The sequence below is a fragment of the Suncus etruscus genome, chromosome 18 (genome assembly GCF_024139225.1).
Source record: "Suncus etruscus isolate mSunEtr1 chromosome 18, mSunEtr1.pri.cur, whole genome shotgun sequence".
NCBI lineage: Eukaryota > Metazoa > Chordata > Mammalia > Eulipotyphla > Soricidae > Suncus > Suncus etruscus.
In genome coordinates, this window is record NC_064865.1 from 32,749,123 (window position 1) to 32,768,337 (window position 19,215).

The 19,215-nt window shown below is 40.3% G+C and overlaps 1 protein-coding gene across 1 annotated transcript in view; it reads right to left on the reverse strand.

Annotated features, from left to right (window-relative positions):
- Positions 1-459: 459 nt before the first annotated feature.
- Positions 460-19,215, reverse strand: part of GABBR1 (gamma-aminobutyric acid type B receptor subunit 1) — a 36,564-nt gene continuing 17,808 nt past the window's right edge. The window contains exons 12-23 of the mRNA XM_049765326.1: positions 11,663-11,905; positions 10,531-10,594; positions 8,692-8,769; positions 6,559-6,709; positions 5,981-6,113; positions 4,428-4,544; positions 4,233-4,340; positions 3,832-3,925; positions 2,583-2,710; positions 1,887-2,015; positions 1,531-1,674; positions 460-758 (exon numbers count right to left, since the gene is read on the reverse strand). Of these exons, the coding sequence (XP_049621283.1) occupies positions 585-758; positions 1,531-1,674; positions 1,887-2,015; positions 2,583-2,710; positions 3,832-3,925; positions 4,233-4,340; positions 4,428-4,544; positions 5,981-6,113; positions 6,559-6,709; positions 8,692-8,769; positions 10,531-10,594; positions 11,663-11,905 (1,563 nt within the window). The 3' untranslated portion in view covers positions 460-584. The remainder of the gene's footprint in view (positions 759-1,530; positions 1,675-1,886; positions 2,016-2,582; positions 2,711-3,831; positions 3,926-4,232; positions 4,341-4,427; positions 4,545-5,980; positions 6,114-6,558; positions 6,710-8,691; positions 8,770-10,530; positions 10,595-11,662; positions 11,906-19,215) is intronic.

The window sequence follows — 19,215 nt, forward strand, 5'->3', positions numbered from 1 at the left end:
TACAAAGGAACACCTAAGACTAAGGGGAAGGGGTGAAAAAGCACATGTATAAAAGCATTACATGTACATGAGTATATCCAGATAGAACAAAATGGGGAGGTATACACAACTGATGAGAAGTGTGACACATACAGCAAAGGCAAAAAATGAGAATGTTAGCAAAATAAATGAGTACTCCCAAAGGAGCAAAAATCAAGGAGACAAAACTTGTGGCTACATAAATACAATGGAAGATTACTGAGGTCAGGGAAATCAAGAAACTCTTTTTAGAAAGAAAAGAGCATTTTGGAAAAAACCCTGACTAGATGAAAACAGCACAAAGGTAAAGGAAGCTGCAGCAACAAAGTAAAGGCTTTGTATAAAGAAATCTATATGTAGAGAGGCACCCACCTGAGGAGACAGTGAGAAGCTTCAAATGGGATACAAACTAAATATGAAGCTATGATATAAAAATTATATGGGAACAGATTTTACAAGAGATGTAATACGTGCTTCCCATCTGGGGATAGGAATTCTTCCTTCCCCCAACTCTATTCCTTTCCTTCCCACCCCCCATATTGGTCTGTCGTCCTCTCACATTCCCCTCACTTGTAAAGCAAGTGAACTCTACTTCCATCACAGCTAAGCCGGTCAGGGGGCTCAGGGGGCCCCCTAGAAAGACCCCCAGAGGGGTCAGGGGGTGTGGAAGGGTGGCGTCGTGAACGAAGTTGTTGCCGAGACTGGAGTTGATGACGCAGTTCTGAGACACGTTCCTCTTTCTGGAAAATAAAAAGAAAGCCGTGGAAGAGAGTGGGGTTAAGAGGAAATCATGAAGAGGTGTGGAGGAGAGAATGGAAAGAGGAGCAAAAAAAAAAAAAAAAAAAAAAAAAAAAACAACCAAAAAGATGGAGAGAAAATGATGAGAGAAGGACAAATAAATTTAAATGATCAATAAGGAACAAAAGGAAAAGCAAAAAGAATACAGTGAGGGTACCAGCTGGAAAGAGATCAGGAAAACAGGGGTGGTAAATGGAGATGGGGAAGTCAGGACTTTACAGTTTCTAATAACTTACAGGTTTGTGTCAACTCATTTCGATTAGCCACCTCTCGGATACCCCACAAGTTCCTAATTATAGGCTGGGATGCAGAGACTCAGTGGGATCCTACCCAGTTCTCCTTCACTGGCTCAATACCCAGGGCCACAGCCTTACCTCCAGGAGTCAAGTTAACAGAGAAGTTCATGCTCCAAAGCCCCCTCTACCTGAGGACTTCAACACTGGATTTTACCTGAAACAGCACTCTTGTTCAACCATGTCCTCCCCAATAAGTATTCTTTTAAGTTCCTCCCTTGATAAATCTCTCTCTCTCTGTTTCTGTCTGTCTGTCTCTCTCTCTCTCTCTCTCTCTCACACACACACACACACACACACACACACACACACACACACACAAACATACCAGAACTACTTCTACCTTGGACTCTGCTTCAGAAACTCCAACCTAAGACACAGGATGCTAATCCTGCCACCTTCTGCTACCATCATCACACACCTCAGCAATGATCTTCTCCAATTCACGGTTCTCCTTCTCCAACAGCCGGGACTTCTCTTCCTCATTATTATTGGTGGATGATCCTGTCTTCATTGTGTCCTGTGCCTCAGACTGCCATTCTCCACGAGTGATCAATCTACGCATCTATGAGCAAATGTTTAGGGCATAAGAGGGTGAGCAGTCAATGATTCACTGATGGCAGGGGAAGAAGGGTTGAGAAGGAAAGAATAAAGACAAGTTGCCCCACCCCAAAGGAATCAAATGGTAGGAGAGGAAAGGTAAAACAAAGAGCAGCACCCTGGGAGTAAGGGAGAGAGGGCCTGGGTGGAAGAGGTGGGCTGACACTGAAACCTCACCTTGGGCACGAAGAGCACAACCAGGGTAATATAAGAGGAGAAAACAATGGCTAGAGAGGCAAAGGCAAAGGCTGCATCCTGCTGACTAGATAGAATCATGGTGACGGGAGCAGTGATGAGGCACAGGACCTGGAGGCAAAATATGTTTGGGAAATCTCAGCCTTGTCTTCAGAAAACATAAAAAGTTTCCTTTCCCCAGAAAGAAAGTCTGTAAGGACAATTGTCAGGCAAACTTGCCACTTGAAATAATCTAACCTCGGGAGCATCCTCAATTCTAGATTGAGAAGAATTCCACATAAACTGTACCAAAGCATTTCTTATCAACATTAACCTTTAGGCAAGAGCTCCTATAATTTCTCTACATACATTTAAGGTCCCAAAAGTCAGTTCCTAACACGAATTCTTGGTTCAGACTCCAGTCTGTGAGCCACAGACAAGCAGTTGAGTTTCTCTTTTTATATAGCTTTTCTGGGAATACCAATGTCAACTTCACTGAGTGGCTATATAAAGACTTAATAAGTATTTCTAATGTGTTTTATCAACTATTAGGGTTTTATAAATCTGAAATATTAAAATACTTTTTAAAACTTCTACTAAACTAAGCCCAGACCTAGCACCCAATTTTTCCCATGCCACCCAATCTACATTGCTGGTAGTCAGTCTCTTGGGTGAAGACCAACTGCCTAGGGAACTCACCGCTACATTGTAGATGGCCATGCCAACAGCACGGTGATCATTGATTTTCTCAGTGGAAACACTCTTGGTCTCATATGCAAGAAAGATACCCAGTAGCAGAAGCAGACCCTTGTAACCATAGAAAATGCCTAGAATAGCAAGGAAGAGTCACCCAGGCAACAAGCCCTCCATGTCCCCATTATTTTCCCTACTCTCTACCACCTCCACCTGCTTCTTCTGGTAGCTCCATAATAAAAATTGGCCTCCAACTTGGCCATTTGTTTTTATATTTTTTGGAAAGGGCTTGGACCACTGCTGGTGGTACTCAAGGGCTATTCTTGATTCTGTGTTCATTAATGACACTTGATGGTGTTTGGAGAATATATGTAGTATCAATGATTGAACTGGGATTGGCTGCATGCTAGGCAAGTGCTTTACCTCTTCTGTATTCTCCTATTATCCTCTTTAGTCCTCCTTCAATTCTGCTCTTTCACTGAGTAACCCAATATATTACCTCCTCCCACCTCATGTCTACCAAACTTGCCCAGATAGTGCCGCCTTCTTTTTTTTTTTTTTTTTTTTGGTTTTTGGGCCACACCCGGTGACGCTCAGGGGTTACTCCTGGCTATGCACTCAGAAGTCGCTCCTGGCTTGGGGGACCATATGGGATGCCGGGGGATTGAACTGTGGTCCGTCCTAGGCTAGCGCAGGCAAGGCAAGCACCTTACCTCTAGCACCACCGAGCCAGCCCCAGCACCTTCTTCTTTAAGAACTGGGTAACAAGGAGCTGGGCCACAAACAGCATCTTATGTTCCATGCAGGAAGATTGCTTTGTACAATGTGGGTAGGTTTGCCATTTGAAGTCACAGATCAGAGTGATATAACTAAAGCCCAGATAGGAAGCTACTCTAGGGAGCTGACTAGAAACAAGCAGTTTGGGTTATGAAAATAAAAATAGTAACACAAGTGCTGCTTCAACCCTGTATTAGGCCCTAAATACTTACTTAAATCTTTATCTAAACAAAAGATAAACTTTCTCCCATTCTTAGTAAAGATTAATGCAGTAACAGAGGGTGACATTTAGACCAGAATGTGACTCAGTGTTTGAATTTGTGAGGCCCTTGATTTAATCTCTAACACATTTTTTAAAAAAGCAATATTGAAACAAAGTTGATCTAAACTCTCTTTCTCTCTTCAATCCTACTATCTTACCCTGCCCCCTCACTTTTGCTGCATCATTGCCTTTCCGTTACCCACAACCCACACACACCAAGCCATGTATTCATCTTCTTAGAGCTGCAATGCTCCAGCTGTGGCAGAATAGACTCATCAATATCTTCTTTTGGTTCCTCCTTGGCAAAAGTCTAAAGGAGAAATCAGATCACAGGTAAAATGATTACCATCTTCTCCCAACCCTTACCAACTCTGTCCCATCTCCTCCCTGGGATTTTCAATACTGAGGCCAAGTTCTACGTTAGACCTGGAAATTTTTTCCCAGATCCCCACCATCTCTTTCAGATCAATCTAGAGACCTCTCATGAGACTCCTAGGAAAAAAGAATGGGATTGAGTCCAGAGAGCTTCATTTCTCAAGATCATCCTTTGTGCTAAAGACTCTGACCATCTGGAAGTCCCTTTGCCCTTTGACTCAAGTACCTCTCTCAAATTTTACCTCAATGGTCCGGTGTAAAGGATCCACAATCTGCCATATGATGAGGGTAAGGATATCCATGCCCACTAGAAGGCCCACTGTAGCATACAGCTTCCAGGGCTCCAGGGTCTGAGTAAACACAGAGCATAGGCATGTTAGGAAGTCCTCTATCCCCCAGAGCCAAGTCATTAAGAAATGAGATCAGAAGCAGCTCACCTTCCTCCACTCCTTCTTTTCTTCCTTCTTTGTGAAGACTGTATGGACCCACCAGATCTTGGTGAACATGGAGCCATAGCCCAAACTAAAACCCAAACCCAGGAGCCAGAGGCGGGCCTATGAAAGGAAAGAGGGTGGGGGAGTAGGGAGAAATGAGGCAAGAATGGGGTAGGGCTAAAGGGGAAACAGATGACAAAGCAGGCACGATACAATCAGTAAGGGAAAAGAGGGAATGAGGAGAAAGCAGGCAAGAGAGAATCTTCCTACTTCTGACAAAATTACTTCCATCCATCTTGCATTTGATCATTGAGAGAAATCTATTAAAAACTCTGATTGTGAACTTCTCCCCAGTGCTTACAGACCATAGCCTAAACACCTTCTGATGTGATGTAAGACCCTTGGCAACAAGACCCAACTACCTTTCTATGTTCATCTCCTAGCCTAGCTCTCCACGCTCCATTTAGGAGGAACCACTACCTCTTTTTTAATCTACTTTCTATTGTGTCTTTTATTTTCCTGGCCACATATATCAGTGCTCAGGGGTTACTCCTGGCAGGCTCGGTGGACCATATGGGATCCCAGGGATCAAACTCCAGTTGGCCACATGAAAGGCAAAAATACCCTATCCACTGTGCTATCACTCCATCCCCCTCTAGTGTATTTTTTTGCCAAATGCACATTACTTTTATCTCTTACACCCTTATTTTCTAGCTGACAGAATCCCATTATGCCAATACCCTTTCAATACCACATTTGTGAGGTTCATTCAACTATCTGTGAGCTACTTCCTTTGTTTCAGTAGGGCTTGATGAACATTCTTACTCTGCTACCTACCTACACTACAGCCTCTTTACTGCACATTGTTTTCATTGGAGACAAACTAATGAACTAAAAGTGCATGTGTGTGCAAATGCCATGAGCAGAAAGGCATGATCAGGACAGGCACAGGAAGGAGGAGTAAGGATGGACAGGGAAAAGGAGAGATGTTTCTCACCAGCATAACAGAGAAGTATACAAATATCACCATTAAAATAAACTGTTCATCATAGCTCAGAACCTTCCACCTGTAAAGGACATTACAGACTTTCCTTCCTTTGAAACAGTATGTCTTTACCCCCAGAATCTCCTGTTGAACAGTTTAATTCTGTCTTCATCCTTGCAGTCCCCATCCCCATGCCACCAAGCTCCCACAGGAAGTCTTCTGTTCTTGTTCTCAGCCCAGACATACACATAAACTACTGTTGTTCAGAGGTGCTTTGTGCAGACTCTTTCCCTTAGCTTTCAAAACTTCCCTCCTCTCCACAAAATGTGCCATGGCAACCTTGGAACCAAAGAGGAAACTACAAAGTGACAAAAGTCTGGAGGCTTTTTTCAGAAGCAGAAAGAAAGCACAGTCCAGCGAGATCAGAAGGGTAATTTTGGGAAAAGGAACAGTGACAAGAGTTGAGGAGAAAAAAGGAAAAAAAAGAAACACAGAATCCTCAACATTATAAGAATTGTTCCTCAAAGGTGTAAGAGCCACATTCTGAAGGTGCTGCCAACCAACTTCTCACCTGGCAGACAAAAGGAAACTGGTTTATTCCGATGTGGTAACCATCCAATCCAAGTGGGAAGACAGCAGCTAGTGCCAGCGAGCAGCCCACAGCTGTCAAATTGTTCAGGTTGGGTTGCGAATTCTGGATATAACTAGGGCAGAAAGATGGGAAGGGTGGGAGAGGGAGAAGAGCAGAATTATCTTCTTCCAATAGCCACACAATAATCTGACTCAATCTCAGGGCCACTGGCTGGAGACAGGCATGGAGCAAAGAGCCATCATAAAAGACAAAACCATTTTGGATTTAGTAGATATGGTGCTTCTGAGACTTCCCCAGCACTGAATACCCACTAAAATAAAGACCTCTCTAGTTCAAGTTAACCCTATATTGTATCCTGGAAACATTTGACTTTTCCTTCAGCTGCTTTGGAGCTGGCATGGAGTTAAACCTGGTTGCCCCTCACTGTTTTGATTATCAGTGGTTGTTAGGAGAATGAAAATCTCCATGAAGTTTTTTGTTCTCACACCATTCCTGAGGCATGATCACTATCGCAGAGAAGCAAACAAGATAAGGAAAACTGCAGAAGAAAAACTTACCGAACATGAGAGTTGTAGATGTTAAAAGACAGACAAACAACAGCTAGGACAATGCCCAGACTGGAAAGAACTGAGACAGAGATAAAAAGTTTCTGTGACAGGAAGCGGAATGTCTTGATGACCAGGGTCTGATCAGCTGGGGGAGACCCTCCTGCATGACAGGGGAAGAGAGAGGAAGAAGAGAAAGGAATGAAGATGAGAAAGGGGCAAAGGACAAAGGTTGTGATGGACACTCAGGTCTTTCACTTTAATGACATAAGGCTCTAACTACCTGAATAAAGCTCATTACAGGTAGAATGTTCTTTGATGTATGGCTCTTAGGAAATAATCAGAAAAGAGAGGAGAAAGTAAAATTAGAGGTTGAGAAAGACAAGAGTATATTAGCAAACTTGTTGTTTTGTTGCTATTGTAGTTCTTTGTTCTATTGTATATTTTGTTCTCACTTTTTTTTTTTTTTCAGTTTTGGGGCCACATCTGGCAGGGTCCAGAACTTATTCCTGCCTTTGCACTCAGGAATCATTCTTGATTGTGGTTGGCAGATCCTATATGGTGCCAGGGATCTAACCCAAATTGGCCATGTGCAAGGTACCCACTGCAAGGTACCCGTCTCTCTGGCCCATTTTTTCTGTTTTCCTTCTTTCTTGAAATTAGGAAAAATGGTAGTTGAAAGAAGGGCATGCTGAGAAATAAATATTATAAAGCCCTTATCATTCAGATTAAAAGATGTAAAAGACAGTTGTAGAATCATAATGCTAAAGAGTTTAAAAATATCTAGTTTTGCCTTCAAACCTTAAAAGAATAATGATCTATGATTTTTAACCTAGCAGGATGATAGTCCCAATTCTAGTTAATAAGTAGAAGCTCAGGTTTTTCAGAGTTCACCCCCACCCCCCAAAAAAGAAAAAAGAATAAAAGATAATACTAATTTCAATGTGCTTGCCTTGGAGAAAAAAGAGTATAATTTAGGCCACAGAGCACTTATACCTGTAGAGAACACTGTCCTAAATTCAAATTATAAAACTTATTTTGAAACCCCATCAATGCCATGAACTAGAAATCAGTTGGACATTGCAGATGCCAGCTACATTTAATGGTTATGCACCCTCCATCTTTAAGGCATCCTTCCATACCCATCACTTATTTTATCTAACTTTCTTCATGAATCTTTTCATTCATCTTTAGTATCTTCCCATTTCTACTATTGAGCCAGCCAAATGAATGAAGACTAACAGTCTACTTTTCCTTGTGAAAATGAGCATTTTAAAAGGCTGGATAGATAGTACAGCAGGTAGGACACTTGTATTTATCGCAGCCAACCTAGATTCAATGGTTCAATCCCTGGCACCCCACATGGACTCCAACAATGATTCCTGAGCATACAGCAAGTAAGCCTTGGGCACTGCCATATATAGCCCCCAAAACTAAATAAATAAATTAGCACATTTTAAGGCCAGAGAGATACCCAGGGGTTCAGACATTTGTCTTGCATATAACAGGCTCCCATTCTTCCCCAGCACTGTAGGAGGTACCCAAACACTACTAAGAGTGACACCAGAACACAGATCGAGGAGTAGCCCTCGATCACCTACAAGCATGGCCCACATGCTGCCATGAAAAAAATTAAATTAAATACTTCTTAAAAGTTCTAATAAAAAGTACAGTTTAGGCTGGGATGCCTAGGTTTTTCCCTAGCAACACAAAAAAAAATAATAAGAACAATAAATAAATAAAAAGCCTGCCTTAGCAAAGGACAATTATATGAGGTTTTGCAACTTCTCCCATAGTCCACAAATGACCAAATTAACTAGTTCACATATATCCAGGCCCCAGAACATCTGGGAAGCCCTATTAGATTTTCCATTTCCAGCCCCCTACCCACTCCCTGTCTCTCAGCAATGAACTATTTTTAATAGTGACCTACTAACAACAACCTATTTTCTCTCCAAATCCACCAAGGGAAACTTCCTTGCCCAGATCTTAGAAATGTTATTCCCTTTCTTTATAAACCCAGTCCCTAACACACTTCAAACTAATAGCACCTACCCCTACACTCTATTTAAACACTTGACCCCTTTATTTAATGGTCCAGAAGGGTTGAAAGAGAATATAAACAGGTTCAATCAATCCACTTACCAATCCACTTATCAGTTTTGGACCAGGAAAGAATATCCTTAGTGCTATCATAGTAGCCAATCTTCTTGTAGCTACCACCTAGCAGATAAAAATAGGAATGACCATAGATAAGTAAAGAGTAAAGAGCAAATTAAGTTAAGGCATTCTTAACTTCCCAGTTTAGTTTTCATGGTTGTTTCTAATTTCCCAAGTACCACACTTGGAAAGACATAAGGGGCTGTCTGACAGGCTTTAGGGCAATGCAAATCAATAAAAATATCTCAGATGTGCAAAACCCTTCAGTGAAAATGGTTACAGTATGTCTGCCACCCATTCTGCAGCCTCACACCTCTCTTGGAAAGACATTTCTCATGTTGATTCAGGCTTCTAAAGCTTTAAATAGGTCTTTACTTATTCTTCCTCTCACACACAATAAAATTATAAGACTTTTTTCCGTGTGGTATTTCATTTTAATTTTAGAAATTCCCCTTCCTTTGGCCTAGGTACTAATTCCTTAAATAAACTGCCCTCTGCAGGAGTGAAAAGCTAATATAAGGATTAAGGCACATGCAGCCAACCCTATTTTATACCAATAGTGCCTATTTTATACCAATATACCAATCGTACCTCTGAGCAAATCTTAAGCTCTGAGCAGGAAGTAGCCCATGAGCGAAGTGGACAAAAAAAATTCCAAATAAAATAAAACTGCCATTCACCTCTTAAACAATCACAAAGTAAAATTCAGTCACCCCTAAAATTCTGTTCTGTACTGAACTATCCAAACAGTCCAAGTTACCAACATAACCTTTCTTTCAAAACCAACCCCCACCACTTTCATCATGGCTAAAATCCACTCTCTCTTGTGTTGGATACAAAGACGATTTGAATGGATGTGAGAGGAGAGAAGGAAAGAAAGAAACTTTTCATAGAAAGCCAAGAAACAGCTCATAGCTATGCTATAAAGATCTGAGAATGGAATAGAATTTTTTAATTAACTCATAAATATCGTATAAATATCTAAGTGTGCTAAATGATAAGAAAAAAACAGAGGCTGGAGAGATAGTACACAGAGTATGGTATTTGTTCTACACACAGCCAAGTTGGATTTGTCTCCAGCACCCATATAGTTCCATATCCCCTACCAGGAATAATCCTTAAGTACAGAGCCAGGAGTAAGCCTTGAGCATCACTGGATATCACCCAAAATCAAAAACAAAACAAAACAAAACAAAAAGGCAAAAAGTAAAGACATACAAACTAAAAATAGCCAAAATACACATACAATGAAAATCTTACGAATGATAGTTTACATAACAAGAAATTCCTTTAATTTCCTAAATTTCATTTTCTTTGACTTCATAAATGTGCAACTGTTAAATCCTTAATCCTTCAACCCAAATCACTAAATGGAAATTTCTAAAATTAAAATGGTAGCTACTGGGGAAGGGGGAGAAATGTGGGTTTTGTGTGCATGTCCCTTTCAAGAACACAATAACTACAATTCATAAAACCTACCATATTACTATTATCACTATTATTTTGATTATTATTTAAGAGTTTGAAAACAAGGATAGAGCAGAGAGATAACTCAAAGGACAGAGCATGTGCTTTGTATGCAGGAGGCCCATATTCAATTTTTGGCACAACAGGGATCTCTGTGCACTTGTCAGGAGTAACTCTTGGCATGAAGCCAGGAGCAGTCCCCAAATACTACTATGTGTGTCCCATAATAAATAAACAAGGACAGAAGATGGATGGGGAGACATTGAGGAAATCTTCAGATATGCCCTGGTGTTCTTCCAGGTATACCAGATTGCTGCTCCCCCCAATTCCCCAGTCACCTCATGTCCCCAAGCTTACCCTGAAGCTGTTCAATAAGTGTCCATGCCATCCGAGAACCACTGGCATCAAATACCACATGACCCTGAGGGAAAGAAACATGTTAAAAAAAGGCAAAGGGAATAAAAGCAAGGGTGAAAACAGAACATCAGGAACTCTAGATTCTTCTGCTTTTGATATAGTGTGCTTCTGAAAGAAATCTATTTATGGTATTTGCCTGTATATAGGACATACCCCAGATGTCCATACCCTAGATTTCAGAAACATTATTCTTCAGAGAATATCCTTCACCTGTGAAATCTGAATGGGGAAAATTGCCAAAAAGAGCAGAACACCAACAGACCTAGCTTCTAGCTCTGTGACCCAAGCAAGTCACCAAATTCCCGTCACTAATCTTTCCACATTATTTATCTACCTATTGATTTAAGTTTGAGAGACCATATCCAGTGGTTCTCAGGGACATGGCTCAGTGCTAAGAGGACACTGCTGATAAATCATAAGTTGCTGGACCTCCCATACACAAAGCATGTTCTCCAGACCTTTGAAGTATCTCCCTGCTCCTAATCTCTCCACTTTAAAAAGGAAGAAGAAGCTAATTTGTGTCTATTCCTCTTTTAAACTCCTACAATTTGGGGCCAGAGAGATAGCACAATGGTGGGGCATTTGTCTTGCATTTGGCCAGTGTGGGAGGAACACAGATAGATTCTGGGCATCCCATTGGGCCCCCAGCCTACCAGGGGCAATTTCTGAGTGCAGAGCCAACAGTAACCCCTGAGGACCACTTGGTGTAATCCAAAAACCAATCAATCAATCAATAAAGTTTTAAATAAATAAATAAAATCCTACAATTTTCATCAACTCATAAATATCTAGATTAAAAGGAAATTAGAGCAAGAGTTAAAATAAGTGGAATACATCTTGGAGAGATAGCTTAAAGGGAAGGATTGGATATTCACCTAGTCCCCGAGTTCTGCTGAGTGTGACCCAAAATTAAAGGAAAATAAAAGAACTATATATACTATATTTCCCTTCTGCTCTTATGTAGGATTTTCTCTGTCTGAAACCAATTATAATCTCTCTTTTCTCTTCTTTCTCTCATTCTCTCCCCTCTCCCACCCCACCACCAAGTATTACAGAAGTAGCAATAACTCACAGAGACACCCTCAAAGGATGAAGAGTTCATGGCCCGGTAAATTTGGTCAGTAATAGTCTGGTTGTTGTAATTGAAGTCTTCCAGGCGCACACCTGAACGGCCACCTCCTCCAGAAGTCTTATTCAGGGCCAATGCCAAGGCCCAGATAGCATCGTAGGCCAGTGGTGCCTCTTGGAAACCTCCTGTCTCCTCAGGATGTCTTTTTAATCGTTTGGTCAGTTTCTCCACAAATTCCTGGGATGTCTAAGAAAATAAAAATAATAGGAAAAGATTGGAAGAAACAGAGAGTGAAGGATCAGATTCTGACTCTAATACTTCAACTTGAGTCAGGCTGAGCAGTATATGTTCAAAATCTTTTATTACACCTGCATGTATTAGATTAGAAGTTACTGACTAGAGCAGGAATTGGCTGGGTCTATTTCTCTTAACATCTTAATATTAAGTACAGCAGCTATCTCTGTACTCTATCTGTACTATCTCTGTAATTATCTTGTAACTACAAAATAATAAACACTAGGCATAATGAAAAGCAAAGACTAGGATGGAGAGGAAAAAAAATCAAAGCAAAATGACTATTCCAATGACAAACCTCAATAAGACTTTCTTTATGGCATTGGCATGGAGGATCTCATAGCTTCTCCACCTCTGAGATATACTAGGAAATGTCACAATATATTTCTTTTTTTTTTTTTTTTTTTTTTTTTTTTTGTGGTTTTTGGGTCACACCCGGCAGTGCTCAGGGGTTACTCCTGGCTCCATGCTCAGAAATTGCTCCTGGCAGGCACAGGGGACCATATGGGACGCCGGGATTCGAACTGATGACCTTCTGCATGAAAGGCAAATGCCTTACCTCCATGCTATCTCTCCGGCCCCACAATATATTTCTTAATTCACTCTTCTTGTCAAGAAGACATTTTTCTTTAGTGTGTTTACCTTTTTTGTTCTCCTCATAAGCTTTCAGTCCACTGTCTCTTAGAGTATTTTTTCTAAAAACTGAGGTCTGCAGAAATAGCTTTCACATACATTCTTGAAGTTCATTCAATCTCTACCCAAACCTATTCTAGCTCTCGATTTTATTTTTCCAAGAAACATAAAAAAAAAAAAAATAATAGAAAAAAAATAATAGTTTCATTTTTAAAAAAAAATGGGAGCTATCTTTGTTTTGGGACCATATTGGGCTACTCCTATCTCTATATTGGGGAATGCTTGAGGAACAATATAGTGCCCAAAAATAAATCTGGGCTCTGAAATCAACAACTGTGTTTTGGCTGACTGAGCTATCTCTCTGGTCCAAAAATAAAGTTTCTTAAGCTCTGTCATAAAGTAGATCTAGAGATCTGGCTATAAATTTGTTAGTCTAAGTAACTTTGTCAAACTACTTTGCAAATGTCTTCCACAGAATGGAGGAATAAAATCCAACTGCCCCTCCTTACACTCATTGGAAAGTTTTGATAGCCTCTTGGCAAGTTTTGAAGTGTGGTAGCAATGATGATGGAAGACGACACTGGTAGTGGGATTGGTGTTGAAATATTACATGCCTAAAACACAACAATTAATAACTTTGTAAACCATGATTCTCTAATTAAATTTTAAAATTATAAAAAATAAAGTAAGGGCCCAGAGAGATAGCACAGCGGCGTTTGCCTTGCAAGCAGTCGATCCAGGACCAAAGGTGGTTGGTTTGAATCCCAGTGTCCCATATGGTCCCCCGTGCCTGCCAGGAGCTATTTCTGAGCAGACAGCCAGGAGTAACCCCTGAGCACCACCAGGTGTGACCCAAAAACTAAAAACTAAAAAAAAAATAAATAAATAAATAAAGTAAAATAAACCTCTTGACAAGGAACAGGTTATTCAAAGGGACAATATACAACTCTCAATATTTAGAATATATTAACACAAAAACAAAACAGAGAAAAAAGAAAAATAAAGAATATATTGGGGCCGGGCGGTGGCGCAAGAGGTAAGGTGCCTGCCTTGCCTGCGCTAGCCTTGGACGGACCGCGGTTCGATCCCCCGGTGTCCCATATGGTCCCCCAAGCCAGGAGCAACTTCTGAGCGCATAGCCAGGAGTAACCCCTGAGCGTCAACGGGTGTGACCCAAAAACAAAAACAAAACAAAAAAAAATATATTAACACACTTTCATAAAGAAATAGTGCAAAAAAAAAAAAAAAAAAAAAAATATATATATATATATATATATATATATATATATATAAAAACCTTTGTTTCCCCATATTCTGGCCACTTTTCTCCCTTAACTTTCTAGAAAAACAGAGAAATTGGGAATGCAAAGGACAGAGCAGTGCACTGGAGTGGAAAAACAGCCTGGATTTTGAAAACAGGCTGGGCTCTAAACCTTGAGAAAAGAAGTAGGTTTAATTCCTCTCTTAATCCTCAACATCCAGTACTGTGCCCAGTCCAAAATAGACAAGAAGAAATGTCCACTGGGTTAGAGCAGTGAAAATATTCTTCATGATACTATAATGGAAAGCACATGCCATTACACATTTGTCCAAACTCTCATAATATATAAGAATGGCCCTCACAAAAGCTATGGACTTTGGAATACACTCTGGGAACATGGTGAAGGGAGTTCAACACTGGTGGTAGGATTGGCCCTGATTCATAGTATGTCTGAAACCCAACTATGAAAATCTTTGTAAATCACAATGGCTTCAATAAAATTAATTTAAATTAAAAAAAACTATGGACTTTGGGTGATAATGATCGATTTTAATTACTCTAGGAAGAAAAGTTGATAATATGGGAAGTGAAAGAGCAGAGTGGAACTATCAAGAACCTCTGTACATTTCTCCCACATTTGCTCTTTAAAAGCTCTTTAAAAAAAATAAGGGTCAGAGCATTAACACAGCAGGTAGAGTGTTTGCTCTTGTGGCTGACCCAGGTTCAAACCTTATGGCTCCCAGAGCTTGTCAGGAATAATTTCTGAGCACAGAGCCAGGAGTAACCCCTAAGTGTGCCTCCCCACAAACAAACAAACTTATAAATAAATAAATATAAATAAAAAGCTATCTTGAGACCAGAAAGATTAGCTCAAAGGCTGGAGCACCTGCTTTGTATATGAAAGTCTGAGGTTCAGTCCTGCATGGTACCCTGGTGGGAGTCACACACACCAACACCAACACCTAGCGGTGTTCAGATGTACTCCTATCTCTGCACTCAGGTATTACTCCTGGCAGGCTTGGGGGAACATACAAGTTTCCAAGGAGCAATCCCGGGTCAGTCATATGAAACCTAACATCCTACCCACTTAACAATTATTATGGCCCCAATTTAGTTTGGTTTTGTTTCATTAAACACATGTGGATTAAGCTCAGGGCTTAATCCTGGTCTGTACTGAGCATCATTCCTGGCAGGATTTGAGGACATAAAGGCTGTCGGGGATCAAACTTGGCTCTTGCTATACTATTTCTCTAACCCAACAAAAAAATTTTTAATGTTCACTGGATTATATGATTGAAACTCAATCATGAAAAACTTTGTAACTATCTCATGGTGATACAATTAAAATATAATTTTATTTAAAATAGATTACCTATTTAGATATTAGATAGAACTCCACAATTTTTTGCGTTTGTTCATTGTAGATTTTTTGCATTCATTCATTTTTAAAATATTGCATTAACTGAGAAAATAGCTCCAAGTATTGGCTTGCATGCTATGCATGAGGAGGCCTGGTTTCAGTCTCTGGCACTGAGTACTACACTAGGAGTCATCCCTGAGAACTAAAGTGGGAATAACATCGGAGCATCACTACATGTGACCCCCAGAAAACCAATATGTATATATTTCATTAATGCTATTAAAGTATTATTTATCTCAGAGATGGAGCAATAGCACAATGACTTGCCTTGCATGGAATCAAACCTGGTTTGATCCCTAGCATCCCATACGGTTTCCCAAGCATGCCAGGAGTAATTCCTGAGCAGAGCTATAAGTACTAACCCCTGAGCACCACCGAGTGCTCATATATAATATATATTATGTTATAATATATATCAATATAGGAAATGTGGGGCCCTCTTAAAAGCTGCAACTCAAAACAATTGAAAAATATTCATGCTCAGCTAGATACCTAAAATTTCTCCATCTTCATTTCTGTTCTTTTGTGAAGTGTTTATGAGCGTTGGACCACACCACAGGTGTTTAAAGCCCCACTCTTGGTGGGGCTCAGGGTGACTATACAGGGTTCCAGGGATGAAAAGTGGGTAGGCTGCATGCAAGGCAAGCACACTACTACTATCCACTATCCACAGCTTTTCCCATGGCATTTTCTAAGCTTTAAACAATTTTCATTATTTAAAATAAAGTACAAAGCATTATCTAGTATAAGGAGCAGCACTAAAAAATCGGGGCCAGAGAGATAATATAAAGTAAGATCATTTTTCAGAATTTTTATTCTAAAAATATCTAATAAAAATGTCCATTAGGGAACTGAGCTAATAATACAGTTTGCCTTCCACACAATCAACCAGATCCAATCTTTGGTACTTCATAATGACCCCCCCCCCCCAAGCCTATCAAGAGTGAACCCTGGGCACACAGCCAGGAACAAGCTCTGAATACAGCCAGGTATGGCCCCAAAACAAGCAAACAAGAAGTTAATTGGATAAGATCAAGAAACAGTTTGAATGGATTGCAATTCTAATTAATTCACCTACCTGACTGTTACCTCCAACAATTTATTAAGCCTCACAAACTGGATATTCAATTATAAAATTGGAGTAATATTGACTACCTTAAATGAAGATAAAAATAGAACATATGTGATAAAAGATATAAAGTAAGTCATATAATTTCTTTTTGTGGTTTTACCATCCGCAACCTCATCTTTGTTACCAATATTCAATTCTGTGATTTTGGATAAGAAGAAGAGATCAAAAAGCAGAGTGCATACCCTGTATGCAGGAGGAGGTTCAAGTAGAATCCACAAAACTCTAGGGACTGCCACCAGCAGTTGTGCCTGAGCACTACCCCAGAGAGCCTCCAAACAAGAACAAACTCTCTTTATACCAGGTGCTTTTCTAAGGAAGATGTGCCACACTATTCAGTCCTTACTCCAATAATATAAATATCATTATGCCTATTTTAGAAACAAGAAAATTGAGACAGGGGCTGGAGCGATAGCACAGCAGTAGGGCATTTGCCTTGTACGTGGCTGACCCAGGACGTGGTTTGATCCCCCGGCATCCCATATGCACCCCCAAACCAGGAGCGATTTCTGAGCGCATAGTCAGGAGTAACTCCTGAGCATCACCAGGTGATTTTGGATAAGAAGAAGAGATCAAAAAGCAGAGTGCATACCCTGTATGCAGGAGGAGGTTCAAGTAGAATCCACAAAACTCTAGGGACTACCCAAAAAAACAAATAAAAAAATGAGACAAAGAGAAGCTTATGCTGCTAAGACATAGAAGAGATGGAATCCAAGGCAGATCTACATCTATCAAGAGCATTTGCTCAACAGAAAGCAATAGGACTGCAACTTTATGAGTAATCCTTCCGTCTCCAAGTCTATCCAATCTGGACTGCAAAGTAAATTCTGCAACTCATACAAATCAGTGAAATAATCAAGTAGAAAATTCACTTGCCAATTTATTAACGGCCCTAACTAACCCCTTAGTGTGAAAGATGACTCAACAATGATCTAGAAAATCCGTATTATGAGAGAGCTTTTTAATATGTGTTATACTTAAGTCTGTAAGGCCTCTATTCCCAAACAGAATTTAATTACTATTCTATACGCAGGTATGCCACCTCCCACATTCCCCTCTAGCCAGATTTATAATATTTCCTCAGAAAAATCCTAACCTATTCTCCCATATTCAGCTCCTAAAAACCCTTTTATTCCATATAACTTCTTTATTTATGCCCTTGGTTACAAACATGTTCGTAATTGGGTTTTAGCCATAAAATGCACATACCCCTTTACCAGTGCAACTTTCCCACAACCATTGTCCCCCATTTCCCTTCTCCCCTCTCCCCTGTCCATCAAGACAGGCACTGTATTTCACTATCATTGTCATGGTAGTTGTTAGTATAGTTATTTCTCTAACTGCACTTACCACTTTGTGATCAGCTTCATATTATGGGCTGGTTCTTCCAGCCCTCATCTCTATTATCTCTGGGTATGATTATTATACTGCCTTTTATTTTTCTTAAATCCCACATACTAATGAGACTATTCTGTGCTTATCTCTCTCCTTCTAACTTATTTCACTCAACATAATGGTCTCCATATCCATGCATGTATAGGCAAATTTCATAACTTCATTTATTTTACTTTTGGGGGGATTTGGGTCACAACTGGCAGCGCTCAGGGGTTCCTCCTGGCTCTATGCTCAGAAATCGCTCCTGGCAGGCTCAGGGACCATATGGGATACCAGGATTCAAACCACCATCCTTCTGCATGCAAGGCAAATGCCCTACCTCCATGTTATTTCTTCAGCCCCCTAAGGGGTTACTCCTGGGTATGTGCTCAGAAATCACTCCTGGCTTGGGGGACACCTGGAATCAAACCAAGGTTTGTCCTGGGTCAGCTTCATGCGAGGCAAACGCCCTACCAATATACTATCATTCCGACCCCAATAACTTCATTTTTCTAACAGCTGCATAGTATTCCATTGTATAGATGCACCAGAGTATCTTTAGCCAGTCATATGTTGTTGGGCATCTGGGTTATATCCAAATTCTGGCTATTGTAAATAGTCCTACTATTCCTAAAAACTTTATCTAAACTACAGTTTCTCAATCTATGTACTATTGGCATTTAAAATAGGATAATTATTTGCTGGGTATAAGGAAATTTGACCTGTGTACTTGCATGTAAATATAGAAAGTTTAGAAGCAACCCAGCCTAACCTCTATCCATTACATACCAGAGAGGTTTGTCCCTTTTCTCACCCCACCATCACCTCACCATCCTTAAATTATGACAAACAAAATAATTTCTAGACATTACAATGTCTGGTTGCAATAACAAGTTTTATTAGTTAGTAATTAGTCCTTAAAACTTAGTTCCCAAAACCAGTAACATCAACTTCCCAAGGAGCTTGTTAGAAATGTAAATTTCCGGGGCCAGTGAGATGGCACTAGAGGCAAGGTGTCTGCCTTGCAAGCGCTAGCCAAGGAAGGACCGCGGTTTGATCCCCCGGCATCCCATATGGTCCCACCAAGCTAGGGGCAATTTCTGAGCACTTAGCCAGGAGTAACCCCTGAACATCAAACCAAAAAAAAAAAAAAAGAGAGAGAGAGAAATGTAAATTTCCAGGTCCACCTTATACCTGAATCAGAACTTCCCAGAGACAAGCACAGTAATCTATGTTTAACTTACCAGGTGGTTCGAATGGAATCTGCACTTTAAGTGAAAATTTTCTATCTAAATAAAGGACCTCCTTATAAAGGGAAGTCCAATCTGCTACTTTTCTCAATTTTCATAGTTCAAGGTCTCTCATCCTATTCCTTATTGCTGATAACTTTCCTTGGTTCTATCTGACATCTAGAATTTCTCCCTTAGATTTTAAGGCTGCTTCTA